The sequence below is a fragment of the Metopolophium dirhodum genome, chromosome 1 (genome assembly GCF_019925205.1).
Source record: "Metopolophium dirhodum isolate CAU chromosome 1, ASM1992520v1, whole genome shotgun sequence".
Lineage (NCBI taxonomy): Eukaryota > Metazoa > Arthropoda > Insecta > Hemiptera > Aphididae > Metopolophium > Metopolophium dirhodum.
The window spans coordinates 74,351,046-74,369,640 of record NC_083560.1 but is presented as its reverse complement, the minus strand read 5'-3'; the positions used below and the strand labels follow the sequence as shown (position 1 = coordinate 74,369,640).

Sequence of the window (18,595 nt, the reverse complement as noted above, 5' to 3'; positions counted from 1 at the left end):
TTTATTAACAAAAGTGGTTCCTTCAGCAGACTGTCAGGTATAACAGTAAAAAAATTGGTGACGATACGTTGAACGGTGTGGATTTGTATACGTTACAAATAATCGGGACTTGCTTTTATAGTATAGATTAGAGCAACACATTGAAGGAGTTTCTGAGGGGAATCTTAAATAAAATCTCAGCCAAAGTCTGATAAAACTATGATAATACTATGATAATACTATGTAAGCTAATAGGCTATTAGCTTTTTGACGGCGACCGATAAAAACGGACACGGCCGAAACGCTATCGGCAAAACAAAGCATTCGCACCTGGTCTCGAATCTGGAACACCGATTTTTAAACAAATAATAATAATATTATAATCTACAAAAGAAAATCGTTCATTATGAAATTAATATACGCTATATGACACTTTATCCGTTTTACTATGGTTTTTATTTAATTATAATAATATTATATATTCTTTCCAGAAATGTAGAGCTTTGCAGGCGCTATGACCGGCCGACGTGACGTCTCGCATCTGGAACACCGATTTTTAAACAAATAATAATAATATTACGAAAGAAAATCGTTCATTATGAAATTAATATACACTATATTATGACATTATATCCGGGTGGGACGCGCGTAATGGACTTTCGATTTGGCTATTAATCATACTTGTTAAACACAAGACACAGCTTGCGAAGAACGATTTCGATAATAAACCGTTTGTATTATATTTTAGTATTCACGTATAGGCGTGAATAATAACCGAATTTTTGGGAGGGTTGGATACTCTCCTATCATGTTGAAAAATAGATGACGTGGAGGTCGTGTCCTCTGCACCTACATAATATTCAACAAAGTCTAAATAAAATGTTAATAATATCTTAGTTGTATGTTATAATATTGTAATTTTAGACTAAACTACACTACTTTCCCCATTGTATATGTAACAGACAAAAATTCGACTTCATTAGCGTAGTCCACGACTCATACAGTAGGTGGTACCTATATCACTTATGAATTATGATCTATGTTTAAACAGAATAAACAGTATAGAAAAAGTACAATATTTTTTTAAAAAGTTAAGTTTTTATATTTTAATTACGACTAGGTATATTGGTTTTAATTTCTAAATTCCAGACTAAAATGATAAATAAATTAGGTACCTACCTATAATACTTGTTTGAGGACTTGATGAATATTTGGCTGTATCTAGTCCCCAAACCTTACCAGCTCCTCATGACATTCAAATATTTTCACCAATTATTGTTATCGCTTAGGTACTAGTTTTTTTTTAAAGTGTTGAAATAACTGACAAATGTAATTTATTTTATTTTTATCAATATTTAGTATTTATATTTAAAAATTAACAAAAATCATATCATATAAAAATGAAAGTATAGTTTGTTTGTTATATTATATATCTGTTGTTTCGGTTACACTCTGTAAAAAATTGAATAATAATGTTTTAAATCGCAAACAGAACCGCTGCAGTCTTATCTGCTGCTGCACACTATATAAGAGTCATCTAGATTGACACATGTCGATATTATGTTACTTTGTTACAATAACGCGATATTTAAATATAGGTATAACAATGTACTTCAAAAATGTGTTGTAGGTATATGATATTATGACGTAAAATTATAGTTTAAATACAATAATTTTGTCATTAATTAATCAATCAAATATTTATTATCTAATAAACTATAATTATGTCTATAAGTCGTTGTTTGAAATGAAATATTTCCAAATATTAGTTTATATATATTTGATACATGGAAATATATTATGTTTATATTGTAAGACGAGAATAACGGTATATTTGTCGCGATTAAATAGTAGCCCTTCGTACAGGATTTAGCTTAATTTACGATACGTCGTTTCTAATACTCTAATTTACTGTGCAGAAAGTTCCAAGTTCCAATGAAAGTATAAGAAAATCATATTTGACCACACAATTTTTTACATAATATTACATTATATGTATATAAATGTAACACACAATATGGATTTATTTATATTGATAATTGTATTCGTATATGAGTAGCTTTCTATTGTGTTATTTAATTGCACAATTTTTTTAATAGTATTAATATTGTATTACATTACATAATATAAAAAAGTTAAAATTAACTTAAGTAGCTAAAAATATTACATTTTGGTGATGGTTTTTATTTTTTTCAATTAATGGTCATCGTCCGGTCTTGCGTTCTCTCCCTGGGGCGGATCGTGATGGGGTAGCCGTCGGCTTTTTTCGCCAGCAAATCGATCTGCATTTCGATCTCCGATAATTTACAGTCCGTGTGCACGCTGTAACGGCGCAAAACCGCCACCATCATTAACTTCATGGAGATCATTGCGTACTTGACACCTGTGGGGAAAGCGATTGGTACTTATAATACTCGTTCACCTACCTACCTATTACAACAGAGCCAGTTATTCACTTTGTCTTATTTTTAACCCCCTCCCCCCCCCCTTAACGCACTTTAGATGTTTACATACATAATATGTTTACACATTTTTAATTCTTTCATCATTATTACATCTAGTTTTATAATTAATTGAATATTAATTAATTAATTAATATGAATAAACTCGAATTTTACAACGAAGCCACATTTTAATATTCTAACCAGGGATTGGAACCTAACCTAAAAGAACCGGAACCAGAATCGAAACCTTTATTTTAATAAATAAAGTACTGGAACCTAATCGGAATTTTTAAATTAAATAGTTTCTTATCTATCATAATATAATAGTATTAACGTTTTATGTATAAGCTATGTACCTATGATCATATGAGTTTTCTAATATTTCTCATACTATTAATTAAACCCGCATTCCGGATAGGTATTTAAGCTTATTATTCTTTTCGATATCTAAATTATCTGTAATCGATACCGAATTTTTTTCGAGCCAATACCTTTATTTTATTTTTCAAAAAACCAGAACCGTACCGGAACAATATTTTATTTTTTGAGAACCCGTACCGGAACCGATACCGATAAATTCAAAAGATTCCAGTCCCTGATTCAAACATTTATAATTTGACCTACAAATACTTATCAGAAATTAATCGTTTGAATGAAAATTATTTTTAAATGTATAATAGGCCCAAAAATATAGTGTTATTTCCACTTTTAAGTATTAATGCCTCTGAAATTAGGTAAAAAAAAGCATTTCATAAAACTGATTCGAAAAAATCTGTTTCATGGAGATAGGCAAGACAAGACAAGCTTTCAGAGCTTTACACCTGAATCATTTATTCGGATTTCGGATTTCTGGTGCTGGATGTAATCGGATGTTCAAACGCCGAGATAAAAATATATTTAAAGAAACATTCGGGTTAACGTTCTCTATTTGGGATAATATGGGTTAATACAGGCATTGAATAGTTCAGGAAAGACTTATTTTTAAAACTATGTAAGTACAACATATTTTTGATTATAGGATATTATTTAGAATATTATTTAATTTCATAAAACATTACCAAACTGAAATAAACCAAGTACTGAACCAAGTACTTCTGAATAAATGGATGAAACTAAGCATAATGTAAAAATGTGTAGACAGAAATAAGAAAATATGTTTAATGATTTAAACCGATTTATTGTAAAATTATAGCCATCGATGGAAATTATTATTAAAGAATCAATCACAATATCGAACTAACCGCAAAAACTACAAACGAAATTATATATTATGACATTAAATTTATAAAATAATGAAAAGGATCTCCTACAGTTAAAAAAAACCAATCGGGTTTCTCACACGAGTTTCGGTTGCTGGATTGTTGAAGGGGTTCCTGTCAATTCGGGTGTAAAGTCCTGCAAGCTCTATTATAATGTTATAGGTTATATGACAATAATATATTATATTATTATATTATTTACTATCGACATGACGTGACGTTTGTTTTTAAGGACATCAATGCCACCGGGATGGACAAAAACAAACGACCTGCCGACAATAATAAATCGAATTATTTGATTAATACTAATTTGGCGCCGTGCCTACCTAGACAACCCCTTGGACCGCCGCTGAACGCCAAAAAGCTAAACTTGTGCCGATTCGCCTCGTTCTCGGCACTGAAGTTTTCCGGATTGAACGTGTCGGGATTGGGATACAGCTGCGGGCAACGGTGTGTGACGTACGGCGACACGAACACGTTGGAGCCCTTCGGCAGTTCAAAGTTTGCTGTTATAAAAAAAAAAAAACGAATTAAAATCAACAAAAAAGGACATTTACGGTATTCGCACTATTACGCAAACATCGTTTTATCGCACGCGTTTTAAATTATACAACAACAACAACAATGCGATAACGCTTTTATCGACTTTGTCTAAAAAAAACCCCCAACTCGGAATTCGTAATGGAATCCCTTTTTTTTCGCCTTAGTTATCGAATCGACGAAAAGCGAAAGCCCGTGGATATCTTAGCAGCACCACGCTGCTATAGGTATATAAAATCTCATTATTACTATTACGAATCGTAACGAAATCTCAGGTTTTACTTTCGAACCGATCTCTCCATAATAATATTAAATATAATCTTATTGATCAGCATAATAATTTATACAAAAATGTAGGAACCGCAATAAAATATTAATCAGTTTAGTTAAATAAAAATCTAAAAGTTAAAACTCTCTTTTTCCAACATCTTTGCGGCCGTGTAATATAATATTATATACTCACATCTATACACATCTATATTTTTGTCTTCCCTAGTTTAAATTTCAAAATGTCTTATTAAAATGTTACTGCAAACGGGCTGTTTTTAGACTAACTACATTAATTTCAAGTTGAGAACACTCGTCAATAAATTATTGTATTTATTTTTTTAGTTAATCTATTAATACTTAATAGATCGTAAAAATGTTGTGTAAATATGTATCAACATTATGATAATGATAATTTTACGCGCTGAATGTTTTTGTTAATAATATAATATGTAAATAGGTACTAAGTACACGTTTTAGGTATATTATATTTAAAAGTATACTTTTATAGTTTATGAGACTTACTGAGCTTTACGTTTTCGTTGATTTTTCTAGAAAAAATTGCTCCGGGAGGAAACAGCCTGAGGCTTTCTTTTAACACCATTTCCAAATATTTAAATCTAAATATGTCTTCGGGAATGACTTCGCGATCACTGTCTCCTAAGACACTGTAAATTTCATCGTAAACTTTATCCTGTGAAAACGTTTAACGTGCATGAGGGAAAAAACGATATTATGCTAAGAAAAAACTGTTTAATTATACCTGAATATCTTGATGCATGGCAAGTAACAGAATGCAAAAACATTCAGTGATGGCACTGGTATCGCTACCCTAAAATTATAAAATATTTAAAAATCTGTAAACCCGTTGCGTTAATCTCTAATAGATAATCGTTTAATATACACAAGATAGTTTATATCATAACATCAATATAAAATCTGTATTCATTTTTTTTTTTGAACGTTTGAAGATAGTACTTTGACGAATTTATACAGTAAATATTAGGTATATTAAATATTATAATAATTAAATATTAATAACATAATGAATTCAATGTTTTCGCCAAAAATAAATCAACCTACCGAAATAATACGTATATACTAATAGCAAAATAAATTTCTTCAATACCAATTTCTAAAAACAATCATAAAATACATTTAGTAGGTAATAAAGTCTCACCTTAACTTAAACTTTAACTTATTTATGTATTTCCTTAAAAAAACGAATCTGTTCAACCGAATTTAAATATTTTTTATACGTAGGTATTATTATAATGAATGTACATATTACTATTTTGTAAAATATAAAATGTAAATTTTTTTTGTTTCCCGGCTAATGACTTCATTGTTGAAGCTGTAATAAATATTTAAAAAAATAATATGACTACCCGACAGGATCAGTTCAGTCTTTGCTTAGAATCAGTTTCCATGTGCAACGTTTGAGTATTTATAAATCATTGAATTAAAATTTAACACAAAAGTACATACACAAAATCTACTGTAGAGCAGAGACAGTGGTGGACGGTGGTTAAGGTGGTTAAGGTGGTTAAGGATATTATTAATTAATAATATTCCTTATATAAATATTAATATTCCTTGCCTGACCTTTTTTTTAATAATTATGATCTTAAACCATAAAATGTATTTTTAATTATTAAATAGTACACGTTGAAAAATTAGCCACATGACACACTTATTTGACTGCCACTAAACCTTCTTTACCCTTTTTTTTTGTTTTTATCATATTTAAATGAAAAACAATTTTGTTTAAATTTAGCAGGTCGAAAACCATATTTTTAGTTATTTTTTGAATTCTTATTCATTCTTCAGGATTTTAACGCTGAATTAAATGTCTCGTAACATGTACTATGAACTTTCATAGTAGCAATAATTGTACTTGTTTCTTACCGCAACTGTCATCGTGATAACCTCGTCCTTGAGATCTTCGTCCGTAAAATCAGCTCCTTCGTCGTTCAACTTGAGCAACTTGTCCAAGAAAACTTTTGTCGAATTCTTTTCTGTAATGGCATTGAAATATTATTATGTATATACATATAACATATTATATACGATCGTTAAATATTATGTTATATTTATATTATGTAGGTACCTCCTACATACTAAATAATTTAATTATCTAAATATTGCATGTTACTTTCTTCCGGAACGACTTCGTGAGACTTGTCCGAAGATTGTTGCGACTTTATCGATTTGAATTCTAGTTTCTTATCTCTTATTATCTAAACAGACCCGTAACTCTATAAATTAATGTACATTCATATATATTATATAGATATTTATATAAATTCATAAACAGAGCCGGCTTAAAACATGGACCCCGGATCCCCACAGTTTCTCAAGGACCCGAATTGTTTTTGTTTTTTAAATTCAGGTACCCAATACATTATTTACAGATTAAGTTGTTAAAACGATAATTTATTTAGATTAAAACCAAAATTATGTATGGTACTATAAGTGATGATCAAAATTGGTCTTGGTCTTGCGGTCTCGCAAGACTCTTGCTGCAAGACCAAGACCAAGATGGTACTGGTCTAGCAAGACCAAGGCAAATATAAGGCTTGCAAGAACAATACCAAACCAATTCCGAAGTACAAGACCAAGACAAAAAAAGACCATCACTGCAAAACTCTTGTAGTCTTGCAAATTTTTTTTTTCCCCGAAAACACATTAGTGTATCTAGATTTCATTACCTAATAATTTATAACGAAAATAATAAGAAATTATTTGTACCTATTGTTATTAAATTTGATTAGTATTCGAGGAAATAGTGAATTCGGAATTATTGAAAAAAGATTAGAAATAATTGGAATTAATATTACAAAATAACATAGTTGTTTCATACTAATTAGCAATGACTGAAAAATGATTTTATTTTCCCAAAATCGATATGATGGTTTATTGCCAATATATTATATTAAAAGAAACTTAAACATTTTGTACTACTGTACTGGATACTTGTGAATAAAAGTTTAATTATAAATAATAAATATTATCATTATAACAAATATAATTATTAAGAAATTTAATATTTGGAACAAACCATACAGTTTTTTTTAATATTATTATTTGTTAAAGTGAACATTAAAAAAACCAACAATTTTATTTTTATAAATATTATATTAGTCAATAATTAGTAATTAGTAATAACCTATTGATATTTATTATAAATGTAATAGGAACTTACAAAGTTAATTATGCTGGTAAATTGATTCATCAAATACAAATACAAGTAAAATAATATAAGCAAATTTAAAATGCAAAGTTTTAAACGAATATAATAAAAATTAAATGTCTGACTTGTTTTATGTTTATGTTGGAATTTTAATATACTATATAATATATTGGACTTAAGTTTCATCTTAGAAATTCATAGTAAAAACCTACACACAGCTATAACAGGTATTTAGTTTTCTTTATATATTTTGTAAAAATATCAAGAGTCTTGCAAGAGTCTTGGTCTTGTTTGATCATAACTAAATTGGTACTGATGAAAATAACTAGGTACTTACAAAATGTGTGAGTGAGTTATGGAACTATGCAAGACTTACAAATATCCTCCTAATTACATAATAATTATGATATTACTTAAATTCATTTTTTTTTAAATATATTTTGTTAACGGGTGTTTTTAAACACAAATTCCAATTAAATATTTTAAAAAATGTAATATAATGAACTATAGTTTCCTCACCTATTATTTAATTTACGAACAGTTTGGGAAATTAGTATGATTTAATAATATTTAAATTTCTCTTTAGGTATCTCTTATTGAGAGTAGGTATGTCTTGCAAGACATATAATATTATGATTCTGATTTCTACAAAATATGTTGTCATAATATATTATATTAATATGGTTCTGTTTCTTATTTTGTATTAATAATACGAAGATTGTTAACGATAATCATGAAAAGTATGTTAAGTCAAGTGTTATACCTAAAAACCTATATTATAATACATTATCGGTGTGTCAGTGTGTGTGTTATTTTTATATACAACATTCGTTGCGTATGCATTAAAAACACATATTGTATGAAAATATACACCGCAATTATTTAAATATTTTACGACCCCCGAAGTACACGTTAGGCCCCGAGGCCATGCATAACCCAGAGACGGGTCTGTTCACAAGTCGTTATAAAATTAGGTATTGTGCTGACTGACTTGTAACGAGACTCTGTTCAATTGACTCATATAAACGTTCAAACCGGTCAGGTACGTGTGAACCGCGAAAATCTGATCGATGTACAACCATGGCTTCACTATGCACTTGCTCAGTTCTGAAACTCTAAAACGTGTGGTTTGTTTATTGTTTTTTTTTTTTCGTTAACCAATTTCATATCATTGCTTAGACTTAATAAGTATATATCATTATAATATTCTGTTAATTTTACTTCTTCATGGCGAGGACGAATTCCGATAAGGTTCGTTGATCGTTGAGGTTGTAACCCATCGCGGCTTCTATATATAAATAATAGTATTATAACATAAATCATAGTTATAATACGACACACAGTCGACACGTTATTTAACATCTATAGGTAGGATGACAACACACGATCGTCAAACGATTGTTTTACCGTGTCGATCACCTAACGCTGATGCAAAAACTTACGGCTTACGTTATTGAGATTACACGATATTATGTAATCCCAAATGTCGAACGGTTGTGTCTCACCGACGTGTTTCGAAATGTTTTCAACTAGTTTTTTGTTGTTCTCGTTAAATATCGGGTACAGTTGATCTAAAAACTTTGAACTGAATATCGACGCTATAACGCGACGGTGCTTTTTCCATTTGCCCACTGAAAATCACGTAAACAATAAATTATTATTTTTGATAGGTACAACGTCACTTTTACAAGCTCGTGCTTATGTCTCTGGCAATTAAATCAGCAGTTAAATTTCAAGTGGAAACTAATTTTTAGAATACCTATTTATTTATTTTTTTTGTAGTAAAGAAACTGATTACAAATAAAAAACTTTCCAAAAAAAAAAAATTTTGACGGTTTCAGATTTACGAAATAGTACGATTATAAGTCGAAATGGTCGCAATATATAAAGCTACGATTCAATAGATTTACAATATTATTATTAACAGCAGTGTAGCTTGTCTACAATCTAACAACCAACGATACATTATTTGATTCATACAATTTATTAATATAGCTCCATTTCCACAGCATGTACATTTCCGATTTTTTTCAATTTGATATAGGTATACGTTATTTTAGCAAATTAAAAAAAACTTAAAAAAACTTAAAAAATTCACCTACTCCATTGGAGTGAATACTGTTGAAAATAGGATATTTTTTTAATTTTTGCTAAGTTTTTATTAGATCATTAAAACAATTTGTCCGCAAAAATTAAAAATTTACTCGCAAAAAGATGAGTTCTCCAAAAAAATAGTGGTATACAAAAAAGTACAATAGGATTTTTTTAATTTTTTGCAGTTTTTTTTCGTTTGCTAAAAAAATATTTGTCCACAAAAATTAAAAATTATTCCGCAAAATTGCTCGAATTATCCACAGTATAATGGTGTAATAAAAAGCAGAAAAAGTTCATTTTTTAATTTTTAAACCATTTTACTAGCATGTCAACCGTTTTTTATGATTTGCTAAAAAACTATTTGTCCGCAAAAAATGAAATGCAGTCCGCAAAATTACGCAAATTATCTACAGAATAACGTATATATATCAAAATTGGAAAAATCGGAAATTTACATGCCGTCGAATGGAGCTAATTAATATTGTGTATTCCCTAATCACGGGAATTTCGAATTTAGTTAACAAAATATTATGTACAGAAAAATACTCACTCGGAGCAGTAAATATGCCTTCGCCCACTGCGTGTCTTATTATGTGGTAAATGATGCCTTTTTCTAAGGCTTTGGAACTGTTTAAAACTATCTGCAATCAAAAAATACAGCAAAAAGTTTTTTTATTACCTACCACCGCTGCCGCTTAACTCGAGTTTACACGTAAAATGATATTACGTAAAAATATAATAAACGATAACTTACTTGCACGTCTTCTGGCTTATAAACTCCGACGAAAAGAAATGGGCCTACCCAAAATTTTACTGGTTCGTAGTTGTATTTTTCGGCCGATTCTTTAAAATTGTACATAATCTCTAGGGAAAAAAAACAAAAAACAATTTAAAAAATACCATAATATTAATGGCGACGAACAGTCGTGTGCAAAACGAAAACTACAGTATTTCACATCTTTTTGACCTTTCCGTTTACCGCCAGTATAGTAATATACATTTTCATTTTCCGACACAATAAATTTTAGTTTTCAGATTTCGGTAACCCCTTATTGTAAGAGCTAATATGGACCACGTAGATAACATTTTCACAATCAGTGCCTTTTCTCTATTAATAGGAATGAGAAAAGAATGATTACGTTATATCAATATAGGTGACAATATTAAGACAAAATTGTATATTATTATTTTATTAAAATTCCACTTATATATATCTTACAGACATTTTCTGTGTAAATAAATGTATATACTCTACACTAATTATTTCGAAAAGCTTCAACATTTTTGAAAATATATTTTTAAATTCATAAAACGTAAAAAACGTTTTTGAAAAAGAGTTATATTTTTTACTATGTTTTATACTTTAATCGTTATATTTTTATTTTTATTTCTTAATTTTATGAGTACATTTTTAATTACATATTTCCAAAGCCTAATATTATTTTATTATTTGGAGTATTTCAGTTTGTAAAAATCAATTTTCGGACAAGTAGTTCATTAGTTGTAATCATTTAAAATTTAGATAAACGGAATAAATTGGTTACAGACTTACCACGCAAAATCCTCGTCCACTGTTCATATAAACTTTTAATAAAAACGAACTAGGTATCTCGTATCTGTCTGAATTTTATTTTTATGGATTGAAATACTCCGAATAATATTCTGCTTCATAACACGGAATTAAAAATGTATAGTGTCAAATGTCAAATGTCAGTCAAAATTATAACCTACTAAAAAAATAATAAAAATATAATGATTTTTGTTCAGAAATGTTGTATTGGAATTACATCAAATTATGTAAAACAAATATTTTCAAAAAAGTTGAAACTTTTTGAAATATTAGAGTAAGCTTAAATGAATCATCTGGTATTATTTTATATTATTAATTATTATACATGTCTTATTGTTATAACTAATAATTTTATAAAAGTATACTTAATTATTCTATACATTTCAATATAGTATTTTCAAACCGTCGCCGGTTCGAACCTCAACCACATGCAACTGCCTAGAGAGTGAGGCCGTCATCCTCCGACCGAGCATGGCAGAAACCTACGGGTGCCCAACTTGAAATTCTGCCAAACCTAAAAACATTCGTGTTTCAACCAACTGTTCCAACCGTTCCTCCCCCCCCCCCCCCTACAAAACAACAAACAGCTAATGGCTAATAGTTGCCAGGCTTAAGCTCGATAAAAAAAAAAATGTGGTATTTTTTTTATAGTAAGGGGCTACCAAAATCTAAAAACTGTTATTTGTTGTAACCGACAATGGAAATATGTAATAATATAATATAGTATACTAGCAGCAAAACGGAAAGGTCGATTTGGTGAAAAGTGAAACTGCTGCGGGTTCTCACTCTCGGGGGTCGTGCTCAGATCAAAAATCGATCCTTTTAACGGGTACGTCGGCGGGCCCTTTATCTTGTCGGCGAGCCGATAGAATTGTCTGTACTGCCATCGCATGCGGCACCACAGCACGACGAAAATCGCTATAGAAGCGTAAAAGTACAGTTCGCTTTTCGTCATCGGCAAGGCGTGCGCTGCGTTGTGTATCTTCAAACAGTAAAAAAATTAATAATAATAAACAAAACTTTTTTTTTTAATAAATATATTATGTAGTTCTCGGAAAAAAAATACAAAATTAAAAACAAATATTTATTTATTTAAAAACCGTTTGATTTCTGTTGTAATAAGTATGGCGACGTGAAAATGTTATGTTTTTTTTTTCTACTCTTTGTGTTTCAAAGACAAACAGCGTACCTACGATATTTTCCAAATCGCTTCGCGGGAAATTATTTCAATATAATATCCCTCACAAACAAAACATAATCGACGAAAAAGTTTGTAAGCCAATTCTCCGTTTAAAGAATATCGCTGATGTCCAGATGAACTCGGCACCGTCGTCAAGAGCCGGAGACAATTTATTATAATATATTATTTATATCGATCGGTAATGCCTCATATTAGATATAACTATTTGACGACACCGATCACAATATTGTTTATACTTTATACGACACACACCTAATATAGTATCTAACACTTACGCGCAATTATATTCGAAACCGGTTGCAGTAATAATATAATAATAATATTTAGATTTCTGTATAATACATATTATAATATTATAATGATCAAATGTGGGTAATTGAATTAAAAAAATTAACTTTAGTTAAGTTAAATCAACGTTCAGACCGCTAAGCTATATGTAAACAGTCAATAAACAATATGTTCAACTCTATATGTTAAATATTTAAGGCTAACATAGAAATAAACCTACACCCAATAAACTTAACATAGTTAAAAAGAAGTTTTTTTAAACTAATTTTTAATTACCCCACCTGGGTCACATGGTAGTGCAACATTCAATTTTATTAAAATTACAACTAAATATTGAGCAGAAAATTTATATAATCCTATGTCTTCTTATTACATGCACTAGCTTTAGTCTGTACTTCTGTAGTGATTTAATTAGGTAATAAAGTTTTAAATAAAGTTATGTATAATACGTATATATTATGTATTAACATGATTTTAACTTAACGTATAATTTTTCAAATAACTGGTAAAAGTTAAATTATTACTAAAACTAACTAACCAGCAGAGTTAAAAAAATTTTAAAAAATATTGACTTTTTAACTTCACTTCAGCTTTTTAACTACCAAATTAATATCCGCATTTCTTAATAAAATACTCTATAGAATATAATATCATTATTGTTATTATTATGACGAGGTGGTAAACCATACTTACGGCCATTCTCATTTGCGCAAACATGGTGTGCGACGGTCTCGACGATGACGGGAACGATGCAGTAATAATGCAAAGCGTCGAAAACTAAAAACCAAAAATATATTTTATCATTCTTATACGACGTCGTAACCGAGGGCAAAGGCACATGCATATTATTACATTCGCCTCGCCGTGTTGGACTGGCACTCGCCAAATTCGACGTTAATTCCATTGTTTTGGATACGGTGCTAATTAATACTGCAATATATCATTATTATTACCATCGTTATCGTCGAAGTATTGTGCACTATGTGTTTAGATCTTTGATGTCGCTGATTATAAGTCTCAACGTATTGCAGATAAATCACTATGAAAATGTCAAAAGTAATGATATTATTGTGATTGCCGTTTTTGTTCAATCAATAAAAATCGAATGCAATTTTTTATACCTAATAATTATTATTATTATAAACCATACAGGCTGTTTATTTTTATGGTTTATGCTGTCGATGAGTGTTGACAGTAGGTACTTAAAATCGAATGTATTATAATTATCATAGGCTCAAATCACAGGGGGTCTAAGAGAGATTAGCCCCCCCCCCCAAAAAAAAAACAGTTTTTTTAGTTGTGTGGGATCGGATGTGTGGAATCCCCCCTCACATTAAAGTTAAAAATGTTAACCCCCAGAAATTTTAATGAATTTGTGCCTATGATAATTATTATACTTACCTATCCTATGGTACACTGCTATAATGCAATCTTCATTATTATAAATCGTAAATCGTTTTCTTCTGTACTTACGTTTTTTTTTCGTGTTTTTTTTTCATGTTTATTATATTTTATTTATTTAAACTAAACGCAACAATTTGTAAACATAATAATAGTGAAAAAAATAAATGTTAAAATTCTAAATACGTATAACACAATCGCGATACAAAATATTAATCAACACAATTTGAAATAAGATGATTTCAAGTAAAATAATTGTCTAATGTAGGTACCGATATAGAACAAATCCGTTTTCAAATAATGAGAATATTAATTACAGATTGTATACTATTATTCAATTTTATCTGTAAATTGTTCGTACTATGTCAACATCGAATCCAACCAATTACATTATCGTTTAAACTAACATAAACAATTAAATAGTTGTTGAGATGCTAAAAAAAATAATATAACTAAGTCTAAATAATTTAAAAAAACCTAACCTAACACTTAAAAGGGTAATTAACAATGAATGCTTACACCGTTTTTATCTTTAATAGAAAATGCATATATGCAAATATTAGTTTTTAGTAATGTTAAGTATAATACCTAACTGAACACCATATTTTCAACTACCTTGTTCTTTTATGTAATTTAAGAATATTATCCAGTGAATATAATGCATACTTTTTTCAAATCATAACCACCCTTGTTTACTGTAAATTTTTGAGCAGATTATTATTTTTTTTTTTCATTGTTGATGTATATATAATTGGGAACTCGTATGAATAGTTTCTAAATTATCCACCTGTGTGTACGAAGTATAAAAGTCTATGATGGTGAAAAGATGAAAAATATATGTGATCCTTAATGAAGGTTATGATGATTTTAAATTAATAATAATTTATATTGAGGTATCATTAATTAAAGTTTTTAAAAACTGTCTGCAGAGCAGGGACTGGAACCTTTTGAATTTATCGGTATCGGTTCCGGTAATGGTTCTTCAAAAATAAAATAACTGTTCCGGTTTGGTTCTGGTTTTTTGATAAAAAAAAAAATAAAGGTATCGGTTCCAGATAATTTAGGTACCGTAAAGTATAATTTTAAATACCTATCCGGAATGCGGGTTTAATTAATAGTACTTATGAGAAATATTAGAAAACTCATATGATCATACATAGTTTATACACAAGACAGTAATACTATTAAATTATGATAAATAAAATTATTGTATTTTTGAACCTAAAAGAAACTATTTAATTTAAAAATGCAGGTTCAATTCCGATACTTTATTTATTAAAATAAAGGTTTTTGTTCCGGTTCCGGTTCTTAATATTTTAAAGGTTCCGATTCCAGAACCTGTTCTTTTGGTTTCGGTTCCAGTCCCTACTGCAAAGTATAATAATTAAGTAGGTGGTACTATACTCAATATTACAAATATTTTATGTTGGATTTAAAACCAGTATTAAGGATTATTATCTTTAGTAGGTACATATTATAGTTTAATAATTATTATTATTCAGAAACTACTCATTTAAATTTTGATTTAAGTATTATCAAAAATCATTGGTTAAACGTTTGTAGTAAAAATAATTGATCGTATGTCCACTCCTTGAACAGTTAAATGGTATACAACATCGAAGTGTCTTAATAATATGGGTTACAAGAACCTATAATTAAAAATTCCAAAAATCATAATTGAATAAAAGGGTAATTAACATGCTTAGTGAATCACTCAATCGCCATATTATAATTATATGGTATTAATGTTTACAGTTTTTCCATTTAAAAAGTTGTATTTATTTATCTTTATTATTTAGTTTCCTTTTACTGTTTATCATCTTTGACTATTCAAATTATATATTATGCTAATATTAATTTGTAATATACTTCAAAAATAATAATATTTATTGAGTATAACAAATTATAATTAATTAAACGTTTTTAATTATGACATTTGAAATATTAAAGTGATAAACAAAACCTAATAAAAAATCACTGACATGTTATTGAATAATGTTTATAAAATATAAGTAATACTTAAAAAAAAAAATAAGGGAACTCGCTATGCAGTCTGCTGTATAGTAGGTATAATGTATATCCAGTATACCTCGCCATTGAGTAGATCACTGTAATGGATGACATTGTATTAACTTTGAATTGATGATAAATCATAGCATACAAAAAACGAGTAGGTACAGGCTGTGATGGTCAGTAGTTAGCTTATAATACAATGGCTGAGACACGATTGAGCCAAATTGTCAGCGTATCAAAGGAAATCTGAATACAAAAGAAAACCTACACGATTGAGCTTAAAAAACTCTGCAAAGTTGCAATTTTCCATTTTAAACGATATTATACAAAAATATTTACTTAAATAGTTATAATAATTCAAAATATAACATAGGTATCAAAAAATAACATCATTTCAAAGTCAATAATATAGTAACATTTCATAAATCTATTTGATAATTATAATAATAATAGTTATGAATGGACACACACTAGTTGCGGACGAATTATTTAGGTCAGGAATTATAACATAACAATTGCGGACACGAGTTTCGTTGTCATAATACTAATTGCGTACAGAGCTTTTTTTAATAAAAACCACGTTAGTTGTGGACATAAATATTTTCCTTCACCACTTTTTCAGGACTTAGGACAAGCTACTAAAAAAATTGTTAGGTGAGGTTAAAAATATTTGTCTTGCAAAAGAGCAATCGTTATTTTTAAAATGTTGTTGAATTATTTACTGTTTTAATTTTGTGGAAAAAATTGTTTATAAAATATTTATAGATTATCGTCATTATTTATCGTCATAGTTTTTATAGATCTTGTGGTAAAAATGTTTTTGAAACAGCCTGTATATATGATATTCTACTGATTTCACCACGTGAATATTTCAACATTTGTTTACTAATAAATGCCTCCTTTTCAATAGTCTTTTTTGCTCGTTTTAAATTTCGTACAGCAGAACAATTCATTTTCATATACTAGTCTGTACTTCATTTAAGGCCTAGATCAATTGATATATATTAGGGTGACTGCGATAGAACATACCATTAAGCTTAGCATGAAAACTTTCACAGGCATTTGTGGTTCGTGAAGTAGAAGAAGAAAATTCTGCCCATATTTCCGGAGGAAACATTGCAGAATCTGTATTTATATAGTTTTCAAAAACATAATCTATAAAATCGTGTATAGCAGTCAGCCGGCAACGTAGACATAAAATCATCTGTAAAGCAGTCATCCACTTCGTTAGGTGACAAAAACAGTAGACCAAAAAATGTTTTTAAAAAGTTTCCCTTTTCATCCTCAGTACTATATACTTTAGATAGACCTAATGACTGTATTTTTCTGTACCAAGATTGTCCGAGATGGAACCGACATCCTTTTATTTTGCTCATTGGCCACACTAGACGAACAGCTGAGTGGATAGATTGTTCAAAATCAATATGAAAAGTGGTTGTTAGTTGTGGTGAACGTTGTTTCAAAAACTTGAGTGCTGTACAATAATCAGTAACTGATTTGCCCACCAACAAACAAAAAAATAATGGTACGTAAATACTATTTTTTACGCCATGAACCACGAATAATTGATTAAACAGAGAAGGACAGCTTGAAAAAGTACCATCCATCAAAACAGCGTCACACTTTTGAAAAAAATTTAAATTTTTTATCGTAGAGAAGCACACAACACTTTTACTACTGTCAATGTCAATAATCCATTTTTTAGCTCCCTTGGCGTATAATGTAGTAGATACTGCGTCGGGAACCATCGCATAAAATTCTAAAAGTGGTTTAGGTAATATTGGATACTTACGCATACGAGCAGTGTGAATATTCTTTCGGATTAAATGTATATCCTTTGTGTCTAATACATTTAAATCATCTGGTGTAATCTCAGAATGTATAATTTTGCTGGGACGTTCACATAGCTGCTCTACCGCTTTGCGTTCGACACTGTTACTTAACTTCTGCCGCACAACTGCACAAGTGATCGTTTCTCATCGGCCTCGTGGTTCTTATGTTCAAGATTATTTTCAATTTGAACACCATGTGTATTACATTTTAAAAATGCATTACACCTTTTATTTGTACACGCCCACTGTTGAATTTTATTTTTCATTATGCGATGAAAACGGAACTTAAACCCGTCAATCACATGTAACTCTTTAAGTTTTTCACTATACATTTTTATACAGAAAATAAACGAACAGCAAGCGAGTATGGTTGTCGATAAACTGATTAAACATAGGAAGCGATTTCAAAAGCACCGGCACAATCTTAATCGTTAATATCAAACAGTAATTTCCCAACGTCCACGATCGCTATATCAAAAATGATAATAGGAAATTTCTTATCTTATATTTGTGT

General features: G+C 29.3%; 2 protein-coding genes across 2 annotated transcripts; both read right to left on the bottom strand.

The window, feature by feature from the left end:
• Positions 1-2,058: 2,058 nt before the first annotated feature.
• On the bottom strand, positions 2,059-13,552 carry LOC132935762 (cytochrome P450 4C1-like). Its single transcript, XM_061002374.1, has 13 exons — positions 13,529-13,552; positions 12,133-12,328; positions 10,531-10,640; positions 10,327-10,417; positions 9,125-9,313; positions 8,904-8,970; positions 8,674-8,797; positions 6,645-6,729; positions 6,398-6,507; positions 5,253-5,321; positions 5,015-5,183; positions 4,009-4,188; positions 2,059-2,362 (listed from the first exon to the last, which is right to left on the bottom strand). The coding sequence occupies exons 1-13, from the start codon at positions 13,550-13,552 to the stop codon at positions 2,172-2,174; spliced, it is 1,605 nt and encodes a 534-aa protein (XP_060858357.1). The 3' UTR covers positions 2,059-2,171.
• A 3,839-nt stretch (positions 13,553-17,391) lies between these two features.
• On the bottom strand, positions 17,392-17,997 carry LOC132941467 (uncharacterized). Its single transcript, XM_061009535.1, has one exon. The coding sequence runs from the start codon at positions 17,995-17,997 to the stop codon at positions 17,392-17,394; it is 606 nt and encodes a 201-aa protein (XP_060865518.1).
• Between the last annotated feature and the right edge of the window lie 598 nt (positions 17,998-18,595).